This window comes from Platichthys flesus, chromosome 5 (assembly GCF_949316205.1).
Source record: "Platichthys flesus chromosome 5, fPlaFle2.1, whole genome shotgun sequence".
Classification (NCBI taxonomy): domain Eukaryota; kingdom Metazoa; phylum Chordata; class Actinopteri; order Pleuronectiformes; family Pleuronectidae; genus Platichthys; species Platichthys flesus.
This window is the reverse complement of record NC_084949.1, coordinates 23,967,365-23,985,176: the sequence shown is the minus strand read 5'-3', so window position 1 is coordinate 23,985,176 and position 17,812 is coordinate 23,967,365. Positions and strand designations below refer to the sequence as shown.

The following is a 17,812-nucleotide window of genomic DNA, read 5'->3' as shown; positions in this document are numbered from 1 at the left end:
CGATGGAGCTGGTTCGGTAAGCAGATCGCTGAGACGCATCTCGACATGTAATTTCATGCTGGAGTCAAAGGATGGGACTGAGAATATCGTGTCTATCACACCACTGAGTATTTTCAGCTTTTCTTGCTTTTGCTGGTTAGCTTTTGATGGTGTAGCTGTTTAACAGGAGACGGTTGGAGATGAGAACGTGTGAGGAACCGCCGACATGAAGGGGAAACGCTCTCCGGGCTGAGAAAAAGTGGGCCTGTACTTTGAAGGTTTAAAAAGGTATTATGACATCACACCCAGAATTCCTTGCAGCCTCGCACAAGATATTTATATTAATGAAGATAGCAACAGCTCCAGACACTCACTGCTCCCCACTCTGCTGAGTTTATGCCCTACAGAGTTGATCTCCTTTTGTGTCATCCCACTATTCATGAAAATAGGCTACTGCTGAGCACATCATCAGTCTCCCTCCCCGGTCCCCGACTACACCACAATGAGTCTTGTATGGAGTGAATGATAATTTGCCAGAAATGATCATGATGGAAGCAACACACACACACACACACAATACTCAGCATGTAGAAATGAGGGCACCGCTCCGCAACCTGGGATAATTAGTCTGATGGAGACTTATGGCATTATGGGTTATTTATTCGGTCATATATCCTGCTCCGATAAAGTCAGACTCTTATAGTTGCCCCCTGGTGTAGCATCTTTGCATGTGTGTGCATGTGTGTGTGCACGTGTGTGCGATGGCTTCCTCGTCCCTGAGAGGAGGAGAAGACACTTGGTGTGTCAGACTTGGCAAGGGCAGCGGGAGGGAAACGGAAGAAAATGTGTTTCTACAACGTGACTGCATTCAAAGCCTGAAAACCGTAATTTGAGATATGAATTCATTACAGGGCCTCTCTCTCTCTCTCTCTCTCTCTATCTCTCTATCGCTCTCTCTCTCTCTCTATCTCTCTCTCTCTCGATCTCCCTCTCCTCTCATCAGCAGCAGTGGAAGAATGTGATGCAACAGCGCCGCTTAGCGTCGCACGGTGGCACCATGTCTGAGCCGCTCTGAGACTCTGACTGCGCGTCCTCTTCCTCCTCCTCCTCCTCCCCCTCCTTCTCTTCCTCCTCCTCCTCCTCCTTCCCCCCCTGATCTCCGTCACCAATCGCGGTCCTTACCTTCGGTGTCACAAAGCGCGGCAGCTGCGGGTTTGCGGTGGCGGGGGTTTTGCGCCTTCTTCTGCGGAGTCCGTGCGAGAACGAATGCTGCGCTCTGGTGCCGCGGTGCGTGCGCCCGTGCGCGCAGCCACCGTGACCTGTCCGCTGCTCACTGGCATTTCTGTTCCTTCTCACTGCGTCAATGAAACCAGAGGAAAAGTGTTCAAACTTGATCTGCAACACAAGGGAGACACACAACGAGCCCGTTAGTGGGTTCGGCTCGACAAAAGGCGCAGACTTGTTGAATTCGAGGATGCGCGTCTTTCACAGGCTGATGCCCGGTGTGGTTATATTCCTCATTAAAACTGTGTGTGTGTGTGTTTGTGTGGGTGTCCCCCTCTTCTATGGAGATGCACGGGTTTATTGGATGGAGAGCATGTCATGAAATCACAAGTTCAATTCTTGGAATGGGACCACGAGTAAGATAAATTAGTAGATAGGATATTCTGTGCGTGTGTGCGTGTGTGTCAGAGAGAGAGAGTGTGTGTGTGTGTTGTGAGAGGGAGAGAGAGAGAGAGAGAGAGAGAGAGTGGGGGAGCGTTGAAAACAGCCTGTGGCTCCCGGTAAATATTCCCCTCACGCTCCTCTCCCCGGCACCGGACTCGTGAATGTAGGACATGCAGCAGGTTGTGTGTCGGGGACTCGAACGCGCGGAGGAAGCACAGACCTGCCGCCACTGCTCCACTTTGATATGAGTGCGCGCGTGTGTGCGTGTGGCGCGCGGGAGGAGAGGAGTTCAAGTGAATATAATAAAATTAAAATAAACGATGACACCACGACTGATATTAACTCACCCCATTCCCGTGACACATCTCTCCAGGCGGCCAGGTGGAGATGACATTGCAGCCTGTTACTCCATTCGGGTGCCCTCGGCCGGGGAGGAGTGGGAGTCACATACCACTCTCCTCCGTCAGATTAATCCATCCATCCAATCCCCCCCCTCCCAAAAAAAAATACAGGGAAAGACCACACACCAGCAGCAGCACCAGCAGCAGCACACGGATAAATCCACCTGTCTGCCCCCGAAGAGCTCCCCCTCCACCGGCAGCACCAGCAGCAGCAGAGGCACCTCTCCCCCGGTAGATGGGTAAGAGTATTCCTCCCGGTGAAGCTGTCACACACCGTCCGTTGAACGATGGAGACAGAGACAAGAAGAATGGAGGGGGGGGGGGGGTAAAGAAATATAAAATTAAAAAATCCCGTAGCCTTGCGATGAATGGGGGGGCAGGGGGGGATCAGTGCGATTCTAGAATCCAGAGGAACCGTGGGTTCGGATTCTCCAGCGGCAGCAGCCCCGCGCGTTCCGCAGTGAGCTGGGCTCGTGGACAGGTCCGCGCGCCTCCTCCTCCTCCTCCTCCTCTTCTTCTCCTGCCCTCCTCTTCCTCTTCCTCACGGATTCTTAGAGACCGAAGGGGGGATTCCGTCACAAATAACACACGAACATGCATCAACACACACTCCCTCTCTCTCTCTCTCTCCTCTCTCCCTCTCTCTCTATCCTCACTCGTGCAGTCCTCCCTGACGCGCACTGAGCTCCGCGCTTCCCCTTCAGAAAAATAACCAGAAACAATTGGGAACAACTTTAAACGCAGGTCGAGTTGTTGTTTTTGTGTGCGTGCGTGTGTGTGCGTGTGTCAGTGATGCTCCGGTTAGACCGAGCGGCTGCCCCGGTGCAGGCAGAGGAATCAGGAGAGATCCTCCAGCAGCAGCAGCCTCTTTACCCCGCAGCCCGCCCGCCCACGCCTCGCTGGCTGAAGGTACTCACACATCAGCCTGGTTAATTAAACATATGTGCACCGGGGCCCAACTGGGAGGAGAGGGTGGTGACGGAGTGGGGGTAGTGGTGACAGGGGTGCAGACTTGTGTGACTTCATCCTGTCATTTCAAAAAATCTAAAAGATTCAGTTGGAGGAAGGTTGCGCGCCATGTCTGTGCCCTTCACCCCCTCAAAGAGAAAAGCGACCCCCAACTTCACAGCTCGTTAAAAACTGACGTGTCCTCTTCGTCTGTCACCGCCGGGGTTCCTCTGCGTCTGTGCTGGCGCGTCTCATCCAAAAAGAGAAAAGACGCATGAGAGAGATATGGCGCACAAAACCATCCGTCGGTTATGGCATCACCTGCCTGGTTCCATCTCGCCGAATAGGGAGACCGCGTGCGCGCTATTGTGCAGGCACCCCCCTCTCTCTCCCTATGTGTGTGTATGTTTGAGAGAGAGAGAGAGATCGTGTGTGTGTGTGTCTGTTTGTGTGACGACTGTCTCGGCGTCAAACAAGTCGCCGCGTCGCGCCTCCGCTCATCAGAGCCTCCGCTGCTGCGCACAACTGATAAAACATTTCAATATCCGCCTCAACTGCTGGGACACAATCTACACACATACACAAACAGACACACACAAACAGAACCCCCCCCCCCTCCCCCCGATTTAAAACACTGGTCCCTTCGAAATTACTACAGCAATGAGACGATTCTGGTGCTGATGATGAGGAGGAGGATGAGCAGGATGATGAAGATGATGAGGATGAGGATGAGGATGAGGATGAGGATGATGATGATGAAGAGGATGAGGATGAGGATGATGAGGAGGAGGAGGATGAAGAGGATTAAGAGGATGAAGAGGATGATGATGTGTCATATTCTCTCTGTCTGCACCAGAGTTTGTTAAAATCTACTTGGTCGGAGATAAGAGGAATTTTAGAGAATTACACAGCCTCAGTTAAACATAATTAGCAGATCAAAACTGCAGCACAGGGGGTCTTCAGGGAGAGCTGACACCCCCCCCCCCCCCCCACCCCCTGCTTCTCCCTCTGAGTGCTGCCTTGGAGTACCACTGCAGACAGATGGTGGAGACGCTGCATGGGTCATGAAAGCATGGGGCCAAGGATCCACTAGGACCGGCTGTCAGGAGCATGAGTTGCACTCATAGGGCATTGTGAGCAGATCAGATGGCTTATTATTAAAAGAACTTCACTATTCTCCTCCTCCTCCTCCTCCTCTTCTTCTTCCTCCACCTCCTCCTCCTCATCCAGCCCTGGAATAAAGAATCTTCACCTGTTGAGGTCCTCCATCCTCCTCCGTCAGAGCCCGAGCCTTCCAGGCTTTGAATAAAAGAAACAGACGATTGCATAACGTGGACATAAAAGAGAGGGAGAAGGACCACAGGAAGAGTGGATGATGGTCTACTTTTCTTTTGAGAGAAAGAACAATTCCTGGGGTTCCAAATATAATAGCTGTGCGTTTCTTTCATATACCGTCCCACCCACCCACCCGCCCGCCATCTCCTCCTGCCATCTTCCCATTACAGGCATCCTGTTGGGACCAGTCGGACTCAGGACACCCTATTGGGAACCGAGGAGAACGCTGTGCGACGCCATTATCGCTGGCTTTTTTCACTTTTAGTCTGTTAACCAAAAATTAACCCCGGTAAGATAATGCTAAGCTTCTCCTGTTCTATATTTAAACATTAAGCTGTTGCCAAGGATATAAAAATCATATGTTCATGCATGCGGGCCACCACACATAGGATTTTGAAAGCCGTCCTTTTGGCTGAGTATAATCTCATTCAAGGTTGTGCATGCCTGGAGACCTCCCTACAGTCATTTCAGGGACGTGACCTTTTTCAGGATCCTGCATGCACACAGACGTTAGAGTCTCCCATTCTCATATAGTATAATGCACTCAGCCCCCGTGCACACCAGCACAACACTTGCACTGTATATGGTGAGTCAGCCCCGTCCTGTCTGCAGACAGTTGTCGCTGTTTAAGCAGTGGGGTGGGGTGGGGTGGGGTGGTGGTGCGGGGGTGAGTCAAAAGTGCTGGAATTGTGTGAACATATGTCCCTGTTATTTGAACTGTTTTATAACTGCCGGGCTCAGGCGTCATGCATCTTTCAGAAGCACAATGAAGTGAAGTTACCGAGCCATGAGACGAGTCTGGACACAAAACCTGACTCGGAGCAGCCGAACGCCCGGACGAGCCAATCGCACTTCTGCCTCTTCATTTCGTCTGTCTGATTAATTTTCACGAGGCCCTTGCTAATAGCTCATTCAAGTGTGTGATTATGAAATATGAAAAACAAGGGGAGAGCCATTATTGCCTTGTAGTGCGTCAGCTGAAGATTCTGTTATTACTCTGTATAATTATTGAAGACAAAAGCTCACTTCACTTACGTTGTTTGCCTAATAGCCGAAGCCCAGGGCGCCAATGTTCCTCGAATGAATCAGACGGAAGGAAGGAAGGAAGGAAGGAAGGAAGGAAGGAAGGAAGGAAGGAAGAGTCCAATTAAAGAAACTCCAAGTATGAAACCAGCTGGAAGGCTCCCAAACAAACTCAAATAAATAAAAACATGAATAAATAGATAAGTAAATTACAGGGAAAACGATTACACAAGGCCTAAACATTTTTTTTGATTTTTGTATCCATGGTAACTGACTTCTTCCGAGTGTTACCACTTTTGTTACGGCACAACCTAAATACAGAGTTTACCCCCCCCCCATTCATAAACAAGTGGCCACGCTCACTGCTGCCAAGATGCAGCCGCTCATTCACACGCCACCCGGCTGCAGCCATCTGCATGGAAGTGATTGAAAGCACCCACTGCTAATTAGCTCTGCGGCTAACAAACAAACACACAGTCCAACAACAGACCTACAACTGTCAACTTGGTTTAAAAATCTCTTTAGTAAGAAAAACACAACACAACACATTGTTTGGTACCTGGTGGCACACTTTCATAGTTGTGTTTTTACTATTGGAGTGTGAGTGTTTTTAAGAACAGCTTCTTCTTCTTCTTCTTCTTCTTCTTCTTTCTTTTGCAGTTTTGTCCAGTTTTTGTTAAATCCTCTTGCGCACACCAGCTCACACTGGATCTTATCTGACAGTCTTATCTGATGCAGCTGAGTGACGGGCAAACACAAAAGTGCGATGATTCACTCGCAGTGTTTCTATGCAGCTGGAAGTAAAGCTGGTTTGGTGAAGAAGGTAGGTGGGCTGCGTTCTGCCTAATTAGTGTGTGATGAGCTCAGAGGCGAGGCAAGCCCACAAAACACATTGCCGTCTTTCATACAACCATCGTGACTCTTCTTCAAGGGGTTCTCTTTTTTTTTCTTCTTCCTCCTCAGCCCGATGCCAATGCCACGGCAAAGACACGCAGGCATTGTAGCTACAGTACACGGCTTTATATAGACTCAGGAAATGAATCACTCCGTCAATAAATGGCAACAAAATAAGATATATATTCAGGGCTCTCTATCTGGAGCAGAACAGTGTGAAAGCTGGCATTTACTGAGTTATAGATATATTTACTCTCTATCGTTGGCTTTTTTTTCTCTCCCCCCCTCCATCTCTCCATCCCTCTCTCTTTCTCTCCCTTGGAACACTCCACCCTCTCTGGTTTTCTCGCCCACAGAGAGTGGGTGACCTGGAATGAGCTCTCCCACAGACGGCACTGCTTCCTGCTGCCAGACAGGGGCAGTGTGCTGTGCTTTGGATCTCTTGCGAGCTTTAGGATGATCCTGATCAATCTACCCTGGCGGCTTCATCGCGCCATTCAACTTCGCCGGCGCCTTTGTAAATCACCGGAGAGCCGACGGGTGATTGCTTCCTGTCACAGTGCCGATCAAAGTGAAAAGTTCATGGGTGCAGCAGCCAAATCAATTAACTCCGAGTGATGCACTGCTGTGTCCTCCTCACTTGGCTACATCAGCAATTATCCTTAGCTCGAAAAGGTCAGTCAATAACTTAATAATTAATTTTAAATTAATTGCAAGAGAGAGTTTATAAAGTTCTGAGGCTTTACTGGGACCTGTCTTGATGAAAATCATCTGCCCTCAGGTTCCCAGCAGAACCATGAACCATTAGATGAACTGAATCTGCATAAATATCAGAATCACTTTTTTGATCCACAGCTGGGTGGAGGTGGAGGTGGGCAGGTTGTCTTACATTTGGACAACAGACAGTAGTAGTATAAAGATAGAAGACAAAAGTGAAGCAAAATTGTCTTGATCCCCCCCTGGTGGCTGGCTGAAGTATAGACCATAAACCCTGCCTCCCCCATGTGAGTGGATGGGGCATGGAACAAAATTTAGCCAAATTTATGCTTCTGCATCAAAGCTACGTCGGAGCCTAGGCTTAGAAGTTAACCCTACAGAGCCCTACGCCGGACCAACGTGCACCTCAACAAAAATGTCACACATCAAGGTGACGCATTTATGGCAGAGACAGTATAATATTTTTTAAATGAGTTGAGGGAACAATTAAGGACAATGTCTGTCTTTGCTTTCTTCAAGAAATCCGCTTAGTAACACTCGCCACATGAAGTAAACACAGAGTTTGTAACTAAGCGGACCAGAAACCTGAAGAGACTCAACACCAGCATAGAAACTCTACCGCTGCTAGCGTTTCGGCGGAGTAATGGCAGCACGACTCACACACGTCTAAGCACAACTATGAATACTTGGCGCTGTGCACACTGGTGTATCTTCTATGCAAAGGAGGAATCAACCGTAAAGATACACGTCAAACAAAACATTTCCCAAAGATGTTTTCTAATGTTAGGTCACAACACACAAATATAAGTGTTCATGTTTCTGATAAGTTTGGGGTTTAATTTGTTATTTGATGATTGACAGCTCAGACTGACTTGCAATTGGGCAAGCAAGTGAATTGGCGGGAGTTCGATACCGTGGCTCCTTCCTAACATCACTATGCCCTGGACATAGTCGAGTCTGCTGTTTCCCTTGCTTCCTTTCTTCGTGCTTCACTAACCAGACACCACCTTCATATCGACTGTGCTAAGGTGACACTGCTTTACATCTTGTTATCTAACACTTTTTATATCAGAGCAAATAAACCGATTACTGAACGTTGAAATGTATCTTTAACACTCTTGCACTGACCTGCAGGTTTCATGAACTCGAGCGTGCACAAGTTGACGCCTGCTGTGGTGATACGGAGGTCACATGGTTTCTGTGATGCTGCGGTGTAGCACGGGGACCGCACACGTAGAGACGCTGCAAGGACATGGCCTCGATCCGGGGGAAGTACACTTTTAGACTGTGTTAGTTAATTTGCACCTAAAGCACCAGGGCACACTCTGGTACCCAATTTAACACCTCGGAACTCAAAAAGCAACAGAGTAAATCCCCTTTGCATATAAAGAGGGGGAACTTCTTGGGGTGCTGGGAGTGTTACATCGGGTACTGGGGGCGCTGTGGTCGAGGAACTGGTGCAGAAGAGCGTCTCAATGTCGGAGGCAGTAGCCAAATCCAACTAATTGGCTCAGTCCACAGAACAATTTAACGTAGCTCATCTTGAGGCTGTAACTTTTTATGGCTTTTCTATTATCAGCGTAGCCAGAGGGGACATGAACTATCTTACTGCCGATAACAAAAGGCCGACTGTGAGATTGAAGCACAGTTCATTTCTAGATAAACTGAGATTTTGTTGATAAGAGGACAGACTGCATGACCTCTGCATACAAGATTTATTTCAGTGATGAAAAGTTTGTCGGTGCTTATGAGCTGTTTATGGTGGAAAGATGAAACTGCGGCTGTTTGCATTCCAGTAAAACGCCGGTGAGGCTGTTTGACTGTCAGCACACAGGTTCAGTCAGATGCTCGATGGAATTGGGAGTGAACATGTGTACCTGAAAATATTTACAGCTGAACTCTTCCACTCCGGTGATATATTTTTAGGTTCCCCTTGAGCTCTTAAAAGCCACAAGCACACTTGTGCCACTTTTTCCATTAACATCGAACAACTCGAAAAAACTGGAGAGAAAGAGCACATGTAACGATTTCAATCAGGAGAGCAGTTTAAAAATTCAGTGTTGTTGATTAAACCTAGATTAGACTTATGTGGGGATAGTAGCCCTTAATGGGGATGAATCGTTTAAAAGACAATAACACAAACTCCCGGTTTGACCATCGGCCAACTGCTGATCGAGACTTTCTCCTGGTGATGGTGGGGAACGCTGTGGTTGGAAATTGGCATCAGACCGTCGGGTTAATAAAGAGAACAATGATCAGTCATTGGCTTATCTGGGGGAGAGAAAAGGTAATGGGCTTATTTGTTTGGCTAATGGAAACCAGAGAGACAGTTCTCTTGTAGGGAGTGATTGTTGAAGAGAGTATTTCGAGAACAAAGGATTGGATTGAGAAATCTATTCCCCCCTCGGCCATTGGTTTTGTTTGTTTTAAAGAAAGGATTACGTAAAAAATAATTAAAGGATTTTCAATATACTTTTGGCGTGGATCCGAGAGAGGGAAGGGATTTCTTATCGCTTTCTCCAACATCACGAAATCTGTCAATTCCCCCAATTTCACAGGGAGTGATGAAATAAATATCAGGAATATTTAGGGAACTGAAATTCATGTGTGTGTGCAATGTGATGCTTTCCCTTGTTTTCCAACAGCACACTTGTGCACTCTGGGGTATATGTCCCACTCAATTAAAAATAGATCAATTAATAAATAAGTGACAAATCAATCAACAAATGACTTTGCCAAGAGATACATTTAGAAATCCACGAGCAAATATTATTCAACTATTTCCCTTTCAACAATCTATTTAGACTACGCTTAATGAATAGATATTTTAACAGTTTAGAAAAGGAGATTGGGATTCAGGTGAGAGGACAGACGCTCACTCTAAATTGTAATAAAGAAATTGTCAATTTGATATTCAAAAATGATAAACAAAAAACGATTTATCATACCACAGTGTGAGTGAAGATTGATCACTTCCAAGATGTGACAGTAGCCCTCTTAAGTAAAATCTTTAAAATTCTTCACGATAAATAGATCTTCATTACAACAAAGCCATCAACAACTAAACAATCAACTGACTCAAATGGTTCCCTGTATTCTGGTGTACATCTGTTTGTGTACTTGTATGTTTCAGTCCCTGTTTGGCCATTCTGTTGAAACACGCCGTCTGGTTTTTGGGATATTATTCTTGTGAATGGGGAAACTGCAGCTTTTTAAGGATAATGTTCATCTGCTGCAGCTCCTGGAGGACCAATGAAGAGGAGAGCTGGGTGGCTAAATGATGCAGACAAAACACACCCACACGCACACCCACACTTACAGACCTTTGTAAAGGCGACACTGTAGCATTCTCCCGGCACATATGGTCTGGTCAATGCGATGAGTGAGGGCCACATTGACGTGGCCTCACTGGGACAGAAAGCAGCGTGTTTTCCTCCTGCTGTGTAATCTTCTGTGACACTTTGTACTAAGATGCCCACTGGCCGACATTATCATCGTTACACCGCACTCATGAGAAAACCTCAAACGGGCTGTAATAGGCCGTCACACTCTTAAAGTCATTACCGCTCCAATATCTTTGACGATAATGTCTGCATGGGGAGTTCACTGGGAAGAGTGGAAGATGTAGAAAGATGGTGTTCATGTCTGTTTGTACATGTGGAGCACATATGATTATCCGTTTAGTTCACATCAGGGCAGCAATGATCCTCGGGCCTTTTATACTCTTGTTTTAATTCCTTCCACAGAGCCTGTGTACAGCATTATACAATATCGTTTGTGGGATTGGATATCAACAAGTCGGGCTGGGTTCGGATAAGAACTTTGACACATCTGTAATTGGGGAAGACAAACAGAATAACCAGTCATAGATGTCAGTGCCCTCAATATGCCTGATTTCTTCATCTAGATCCATTATTATACCCTGGGGAAATATTGAAAAACATTACATCCTTCCAGCAAGTTTTCTAGAAATCTGTTCAGTTGTTTTTGTGTAATTTTGCTTACAAACAAACAATCCAACCAACAAACAAACGGACTGGGGGGAAATATAACCCCTTGGCAGAGGTTACCATACATGGTAGAGTGACACAAACTCAGCTATTAACTGCATCGGGCTGGTTTTTTGTTCCGTGATGTCTTAAACAAGTCAAATGATGTGATCTGCTACTCAAGAGAGTGAAGTAGCAAATACTTGGTGGTCAGTCAGTGTGAAAGGAGCCTAACAGATGGCAAAATTGGGACTAAAATGCTCCAGGTGGATTTGGAGTGGAGCCAAACACCAGAGCCTCGGGCCTGGATCACCGTGCAGTGTCCAGGTCCAACGTCCGAGTGGTGGAGCCCAACGCTCCCACCTTCGACTGACTCTCCTCGGCTGCTGGACCCTACGGGCAAACCGGGACGGTGCCAAAGTGTGTCAAGTCCTGTCAGGAGAGCATATGTGGCCGCAGAATTCAAGACCACGGGGGAGAGGAGGCAGGTGCGTGACTGGGCATCTGGAACAGCGAGAGTGGAATATGGCAAGTGAATTACCAGGAAAAGGAGCAGGATACCTCTCAGTCACCAGCAGATTGTGTTGAGGTTTGAATGGGATTCACTGGGACTACTGGTGAGAGTCTGGCAGTGATGTGAATGCAGGGCAGCAGCTACAGAGATCTCTTTTTGGTCGCAGCATGGCAGTGAAAAGATTTCTGGGAATCAAAATTAAAACAAATTTCAGGCAAAGAGTTGTAGAAACCAAATCCTGCACAGGTGGATGGTGGCTCCTGCTTCATTCATCCCTCTTTTCCCCTTGTTTTCATGTCCTCTTTTTTTCCACTATCTATCACACCCACCAGAGACGCATCAGCCAATCAGTGAACCTGTTCCCTGCTCTGTCTTAGTCTCACCGTCACAACCTGTCCCAATTCCAAACCCACCTGATTCTAGAATCCCTCTCCACCCTTTGGTCCTGCTCATTAGTTGGATTCCAAACTCCCCACCTGAGCCTCAACAACATCAACTGTCGTAAACTTAGGTAATAAAATAATAAATAGTAACTGAATATATAGAAACGGTTTAACAGTGTTAGATCTCTGACAGTTTGATCATATCCTGTTCCTGAATCACTGCTGCGCTCACTGCTGGTAAACACTGCTGTTATACATACACAGAATTAAACAGCAATTAAGTGTTTAGTTTGCTTGAAGTCACATGCACGTGTGTACGTGTGTGTGTGTGTTTGTATGGGGGATCTCTCCTCTGTATTCTGATTCTGATTATTGTTGCCTTTGCAATTCTGCTTCTGGCAACAGCATTTAGAGGCGTAGGTGGACTGACCATCATGAGTGCCCAACTGGGACCAGAAGGCCAGCAGGGAGAGGGGGTGAGAGAGAGAGACACAACCCTCCCCCTGATGAGAGAGAGAGGGGGGTGAGAGAGAGAGCGATCCATACCTTTCCCCCCTCTGAGAGAGAGAAGCGACAGCCAGAAAGATAGAGAGAGACTTAGCAAGACAGACAGAGACAGACAGAAAGAGAGAGAGAGACAAAGAGATAGCCGGCTGAGAGAGAGTCAGACAGGCAGACAGAGAGAGAGACAGAGCGAACCATACCTTTCCCCCTCTGAGAGAGAGAGGAGACAGCCAGAAAGAGAGAGAGAGACTTAGCAAGACAGACAGAGACAGCCAGGCTGAGAGAGAGAGAGAGAGAGAGAGAGAGAGCGAGAGAGAGACATCCAGAAAGACATATATATATATTTATATATATATATATATATATATATATATATATGTAAAGAGCAAACAGCCATAGTTAAAGTTTCCAACTTAACATTTACTTCATGGTTTTTTCTTTTCTTTCCTCTCCTTCTCATGTTGATATGTTTTGTGATTTTCTTCTTATTATAACATAATGGTTAATGTAACGTTCATGTAAATAAAGCTTGTCGAATTGAAATTGAATTGAGAGACAGACAGAGAGAGACATGGACAGAGACAGACACAGAGAGAGAGACATGGAGAGAGATGGAGACAGAGACACAGAGATGGATAGAGAGAGACGGAGATCGAGAGACAGAAAGAGACACAAAGACAGAGATGGATAACGACAGAGAGAGAGAGAGAGAGAGAGAGAGAGGGGGATGTGGGGGTATTGAGTGCATCGCTGGTCAATGTTTCCAAATTCTATTTTAAATATGTTTTGCAGTTTCTATGAATAGCAGAAGGTAACTTATAAATATGAAGCTGATGATCAAACACAGCCAGGGGAACCCAGCAGGAAGAGGTCAGAATGACTAAGAGCAACAAGTGCCAGTCGCTGACCTGCAGCAGCAGCATATTAACACAATGTGCTTTTATTTACAGCAACTGTTCACCAACAACACAAAATATAGATATTATACAGGGTTTAATTCCACTGGGCCAGTAAAGTGACAGTGTGACAGGGAGCCAGCCTCCACAGAGCCAGACTCACACAACACCACAGTCACAAAGTGGAGACCTCATGACATCAGAGTCAGAGACTGCTGGAAATATCAGGTACGGCATCAGTGAGTACGTAAATGTATTTATTGATCCGCGTCATTTAAGTACATTAAAATATTATACTATATAGAGATTATATCAAAGAATCTTGATTTATAGCTTAAAATAAGGTTTTTATTTTTAAATACAAAGAGTTGTATTGCCACTTCATAACTTCACAAATATGTAACTTCACAAAACCAGGGACATAAAGTTAAATGTGTGTGTAAGTTGTGACTGATCAGTGTTGCGCGGATCTCATTTGTCAGATTCGGTCCTCTTTGAGCACATTCTTGTCTTCCTCTTCCTCTTCCTCTTCCTCCCCTTCCTCCTCCTCCTTGTCCTCCTCGTTCTCCTCGTTCTCCTCGTTCTCCTCGTCCTCCTCGTCCTCCTCGTTCTCCTCGTCGTCCTCGTTCTCCTCGTCCTCCTCCTCCTCCTCGTCTTACTCTGACTCTTTCCATTGTGCTTGAAGAACGATGAACTCACCTGCTGCTTTTTATAGTGCTTATACACCTGATTGGTGTGTCTACAATTAAGCATGATGACTGATGACTGTGTTGAACCAATTGGTTGGACGGTGTGGTAATTTGACAGTCAGTGCTTTGGTATTGCAAGGACGTGACTTCATGATAGATTGTGTAATGTATGTTAAGTGTGTTTAGTGTTTTGCCAATCACTGTGTGTAGAGTTTTGCAACAAGTGTGAGGTTGACAATGTGCTTATAGTTGTGCAAATATGGGCTGATGTTTTGCTTCTCGAGTCTAAGGTTTTGCTAATAGTGTACTACTTTTAATTTTAGTGTGTAAGCAATCCTAAAAAACTGTAACTGGACAATACAGCGTCTTTAGGAGAAATTAGTTTCACCTGTGTCTTCTTCTCCTGCTATGACAAGTCAAAATGTCTGCCGTGGTGAAAAGGTTGACTGCAGCCTTGTTTCCTGTCTTATCTCTTCCTGCCGGCGTCAGAGACTCTGACCCCGGCTAGTTTTTTAGATTTTTGGCCGCCTGCCTGTTCCCTCCTGCTCTAGTTTGCCTCCAGTGACTGCCTACCTGTTTCAGTTCGGTCTTCTTTTCCTTCACTGCTGCTGCCTGCTGATCCACGCCACAATTATTACACATCTTAATTTGGCGGCTGCGACATGTAGATGTTAATAGTGGCAAGAAAAACATGGAGACATGTTGATAATGGGAAGAGTGATGAGAGAGAGTGTTTAGTCTAAGCAGTACTGTTCATTGATTTTCATCCATCCTCTGCTGTGATTATACGCTGCCCTCCCTCTCCTGCCCAAGACCCTCATTGCCCCCTCAGCCCTAGTTTATATTATATATGTATATAAATATATATATAGAATAATATGCTCAGTAATTACAGTCATTTTCCAGATTGCTTATTCCATCCTTGTATCCACCGGCCTGCCTGTTTTTGGTGATTTTTAACCCAGCTTGTTGTTGGGCTGTTGGCCGCCTGCCCGATCCCCCCTGGTTTGGTTTGCCTACCTGTTTTCCGACCTATATCTTTTCTTTTTCGAGTGGCAAAGCGTCCTCCTGTGTTACTCACTCCTACCTACTGATTCTGCTGCAGGGTCTCCACAACCGTTGCAGAGGTAACCTACATTTTCTAGGCTCAGAAACTGCAGCACATGGAAACAACGTGCACAATGGACAAGAGTGATGTAGTATAGACTGCGAGTGTACCAGTAAATTGATTTTCATTCATCCAACTCATCCATTCTCTGGCTGTCTAAGGGGGGGGGGGGGGGGGCAGAGGGCGAAGCAAAGGTAGCCCACACATCTGTTTCCAATGAGCCACGACCTCCAGTTCCATCAGGGGATAGATTTTCAATCTTTATTTAACCTTTAGTTGTCGCAGACTGTCTATATGGACTGTGTTATATCTGGGGCTAGTAAATTATTGAACCTTATATCACATTCATGACATCATAAAACTAATTCTGGTCCAGGGTTTTGCTGGAGGGGTTGGGTTCCATGTTGTATTTGCAGCTCGCACATAAAGTGGATAAGTGGGAGCACATGAAGAGGGACCACAGGGACAGAATTATAACCTCCCTGTTTTACTGCAGGCAGTTAAAGTTAAATACGGAAAAAAAATACTAACTCATCCAAATGTTAAATTTCACATTAAAATTCAGCATCCCATAAGGTTTATTAAAATGCCAAGTTTATTATAAGCATTCTATTTAAAGGCAATAATTATTCTGTGTTTTTTGTCGACCACACAGAAACACAGGGTGTCGAGGTCAGCGCTTCTGAATAATAATGTGTGGACTTCTGCTCTCAAAGCATCAGTATGCAGAGGGCGAGCAATTTGATAAATTACAGCTGGATATCTTCCACATTGTTTGTTTAATAGGAATAAATGCGGTTCGATTATTCACATGTCCACATCTGCCAAGTCTGAGGCCACAGGTGTCTCCTCTGCCACGTGTCCCTGCCGGCGATAAATAAATAATTTTATTTCAACTATGGGTGGACTGCCCACTTCCCTCTATTTAAAAATATGTTAAATTGTAATTTGGCTTCACCTAACAGGCTTATGAGACGCATCAGCTTTCACATAAACTCCCTCTCTGTGTCTTCTGAGTGCCATGAGGTTATCTCTCCTCCGCACTACATCCCAACATTAGAGCGTGATCTCACAACCAAGTGGTTCCCAATGATCAAATAATCGCCTGCCGGGCAGCAAACAACATGATAATTTCATCTCTGTTGCCCCTTCGCTCTCGTATGTGCTCGAGTGTGGAGCAGATCCAGAGCTGAACTAAGCAGAAATCCTTAAACTGTTATGTGTTTTTTTTCCCCCAAACACCCAGAGGGAAGACAGAGTTGGAATCTTTAAGCTGTATCATTATGTTTAACAGTCATTTAAAGACAGAAAGCGTTTTCAGAAATGAAATTTCATTACTGGAACCTGGAGAGAAGATAATTAACGCCTTATTATCATTTGCAATTTTCTGTACTATGAATGATTAGCACTTATTTATTTCTAATACATGTTTCATCGCAGTCAAACCCAGACGTGTGGTGAGCTTCTCCACCCAGTTGCTGCCCTGTGGTTATACGGCTCCACCAACCAGTGCAGTTTCAGTCAGCATACACTCAGATAAGGTCATTTGGACATTTGACCACTGGAACCTATCACTTAATCTTTGAGTCCAATTCACAACTGGTCAAAATTCAGCATATCATGTTCAAGATGCAAAAAACCTGAATTGTGAAGCCACCGTGACCTTGATCTTTGACCTTTGACAACCCAAAATCTAATCGGTTAATCTGTGAGTCTCAGTGAACAGCGGTGCCAAATTTGAAAGGATTCTCTCAAGGCATTCCCAAGTTAACATGTTCACAAGGGAAAAAGTGAATGTTTGTACTAGATGCAGTGAAATATCCTTTGAGTGTTCCTGGTATAACACTTTCACAAGTGCATGAGGTCAAAGTGACATTGACCTTTGACCTTTGACTAGTAAAACACCAGTAAAATCGTGTTAGTTCTTTTTTGGCGTCCAAGTGATTGTTTGAACCAAATTTGAAGAAATCCCCTCAACCTGGTCTCAGGATATCATGTTCACAGGAACAGGAGGCTGTCACTGATCCACAAGCAAAACATAACCAGTTTGACACGGACATATAACATGGATTCTGCTTCAAAGCTACTGGAAATCCAACATCTACTGCAACTATACCCTTCGCTGCTCTTGTGTCAAGACAAAATGACTGATAATTTAATTTATTCTCTGGAGCCTCTAACTCTTTAATAAGATGCTGGTGTGGATTAAAGGCCCTATGAAGTTTGCATAGTTGATTTGAGACTATAAATCTTGTTATGCTTTGGACTGTCTCTGCTCATCTTTTAGTTTTCCTAATGTATGATCGCCTGCTGATGAAAACTGCAGCAGAGGAAATGCAATTAGAGCCAGAGGAGAGGGAGATGAAACAAAGATCCCCAATCAGACCGGGGATGCTCTGTTTGCATATGGATTGTAATATTTACAATATGATTCATGTACAGCCACAAAACTCTCTCATAATCAAATCTTAATTGTTTGAGGAAACAAGTGTTTTATGTAAATAAGGAAGATTTGTACAGTATATAAAATACAGGGGCCATGTATCACATGGATTTTGCCAAACACAATACTTACATCTAATATATATGCTAAATAACATATTTTATATGTTCTGTATAGTGCAATAAAACACAACCTTCAGATACTTATCCTAATTCTGATGGAGAGTAATGGTACCACATTAACTACTTGAATAAAAGTGAGTACTTTCTTTTGAATATACTTACACGTATTGCATAAGTACTTGCAGTGTGTAGCCCATTG

At 45.3% G+C, this 17,812-nt stretch overlaps 1 protein-coding gene across 1 annotated transcript in view; it reads right to left on the bottom strand.

The window, feature by feature from the left end:
- The window catches only part of grin2ab (glutamate receptor, ionotropic, N-methyl D-aspartate 2A, b), a 96,610-nt gene extending 94,410 nt beyond the window's left edge, over positions 1–2,200 (bottom strand). The window contains exons 1-2 of the mRNA XM_062388936.1: positions 1,995–2,200; positions 1,162–1,374 (exon numbers count right to left, since the gene is read on the bottom strand). Coding sequence (XP_062244920.1) covers positions 1,162–1,374; positions 1,995–2,012 — 231 coding nt within the window. The 5' untranslated portion in view covers positions 2,013–2,200. The remainder of the gene's footprint in view (positions 1–1,161; positions 1,375–1,994) is intronic.
- Between the last annotated feature and the right edge of the window lie 15,612 nt (positions 2,201–17,812).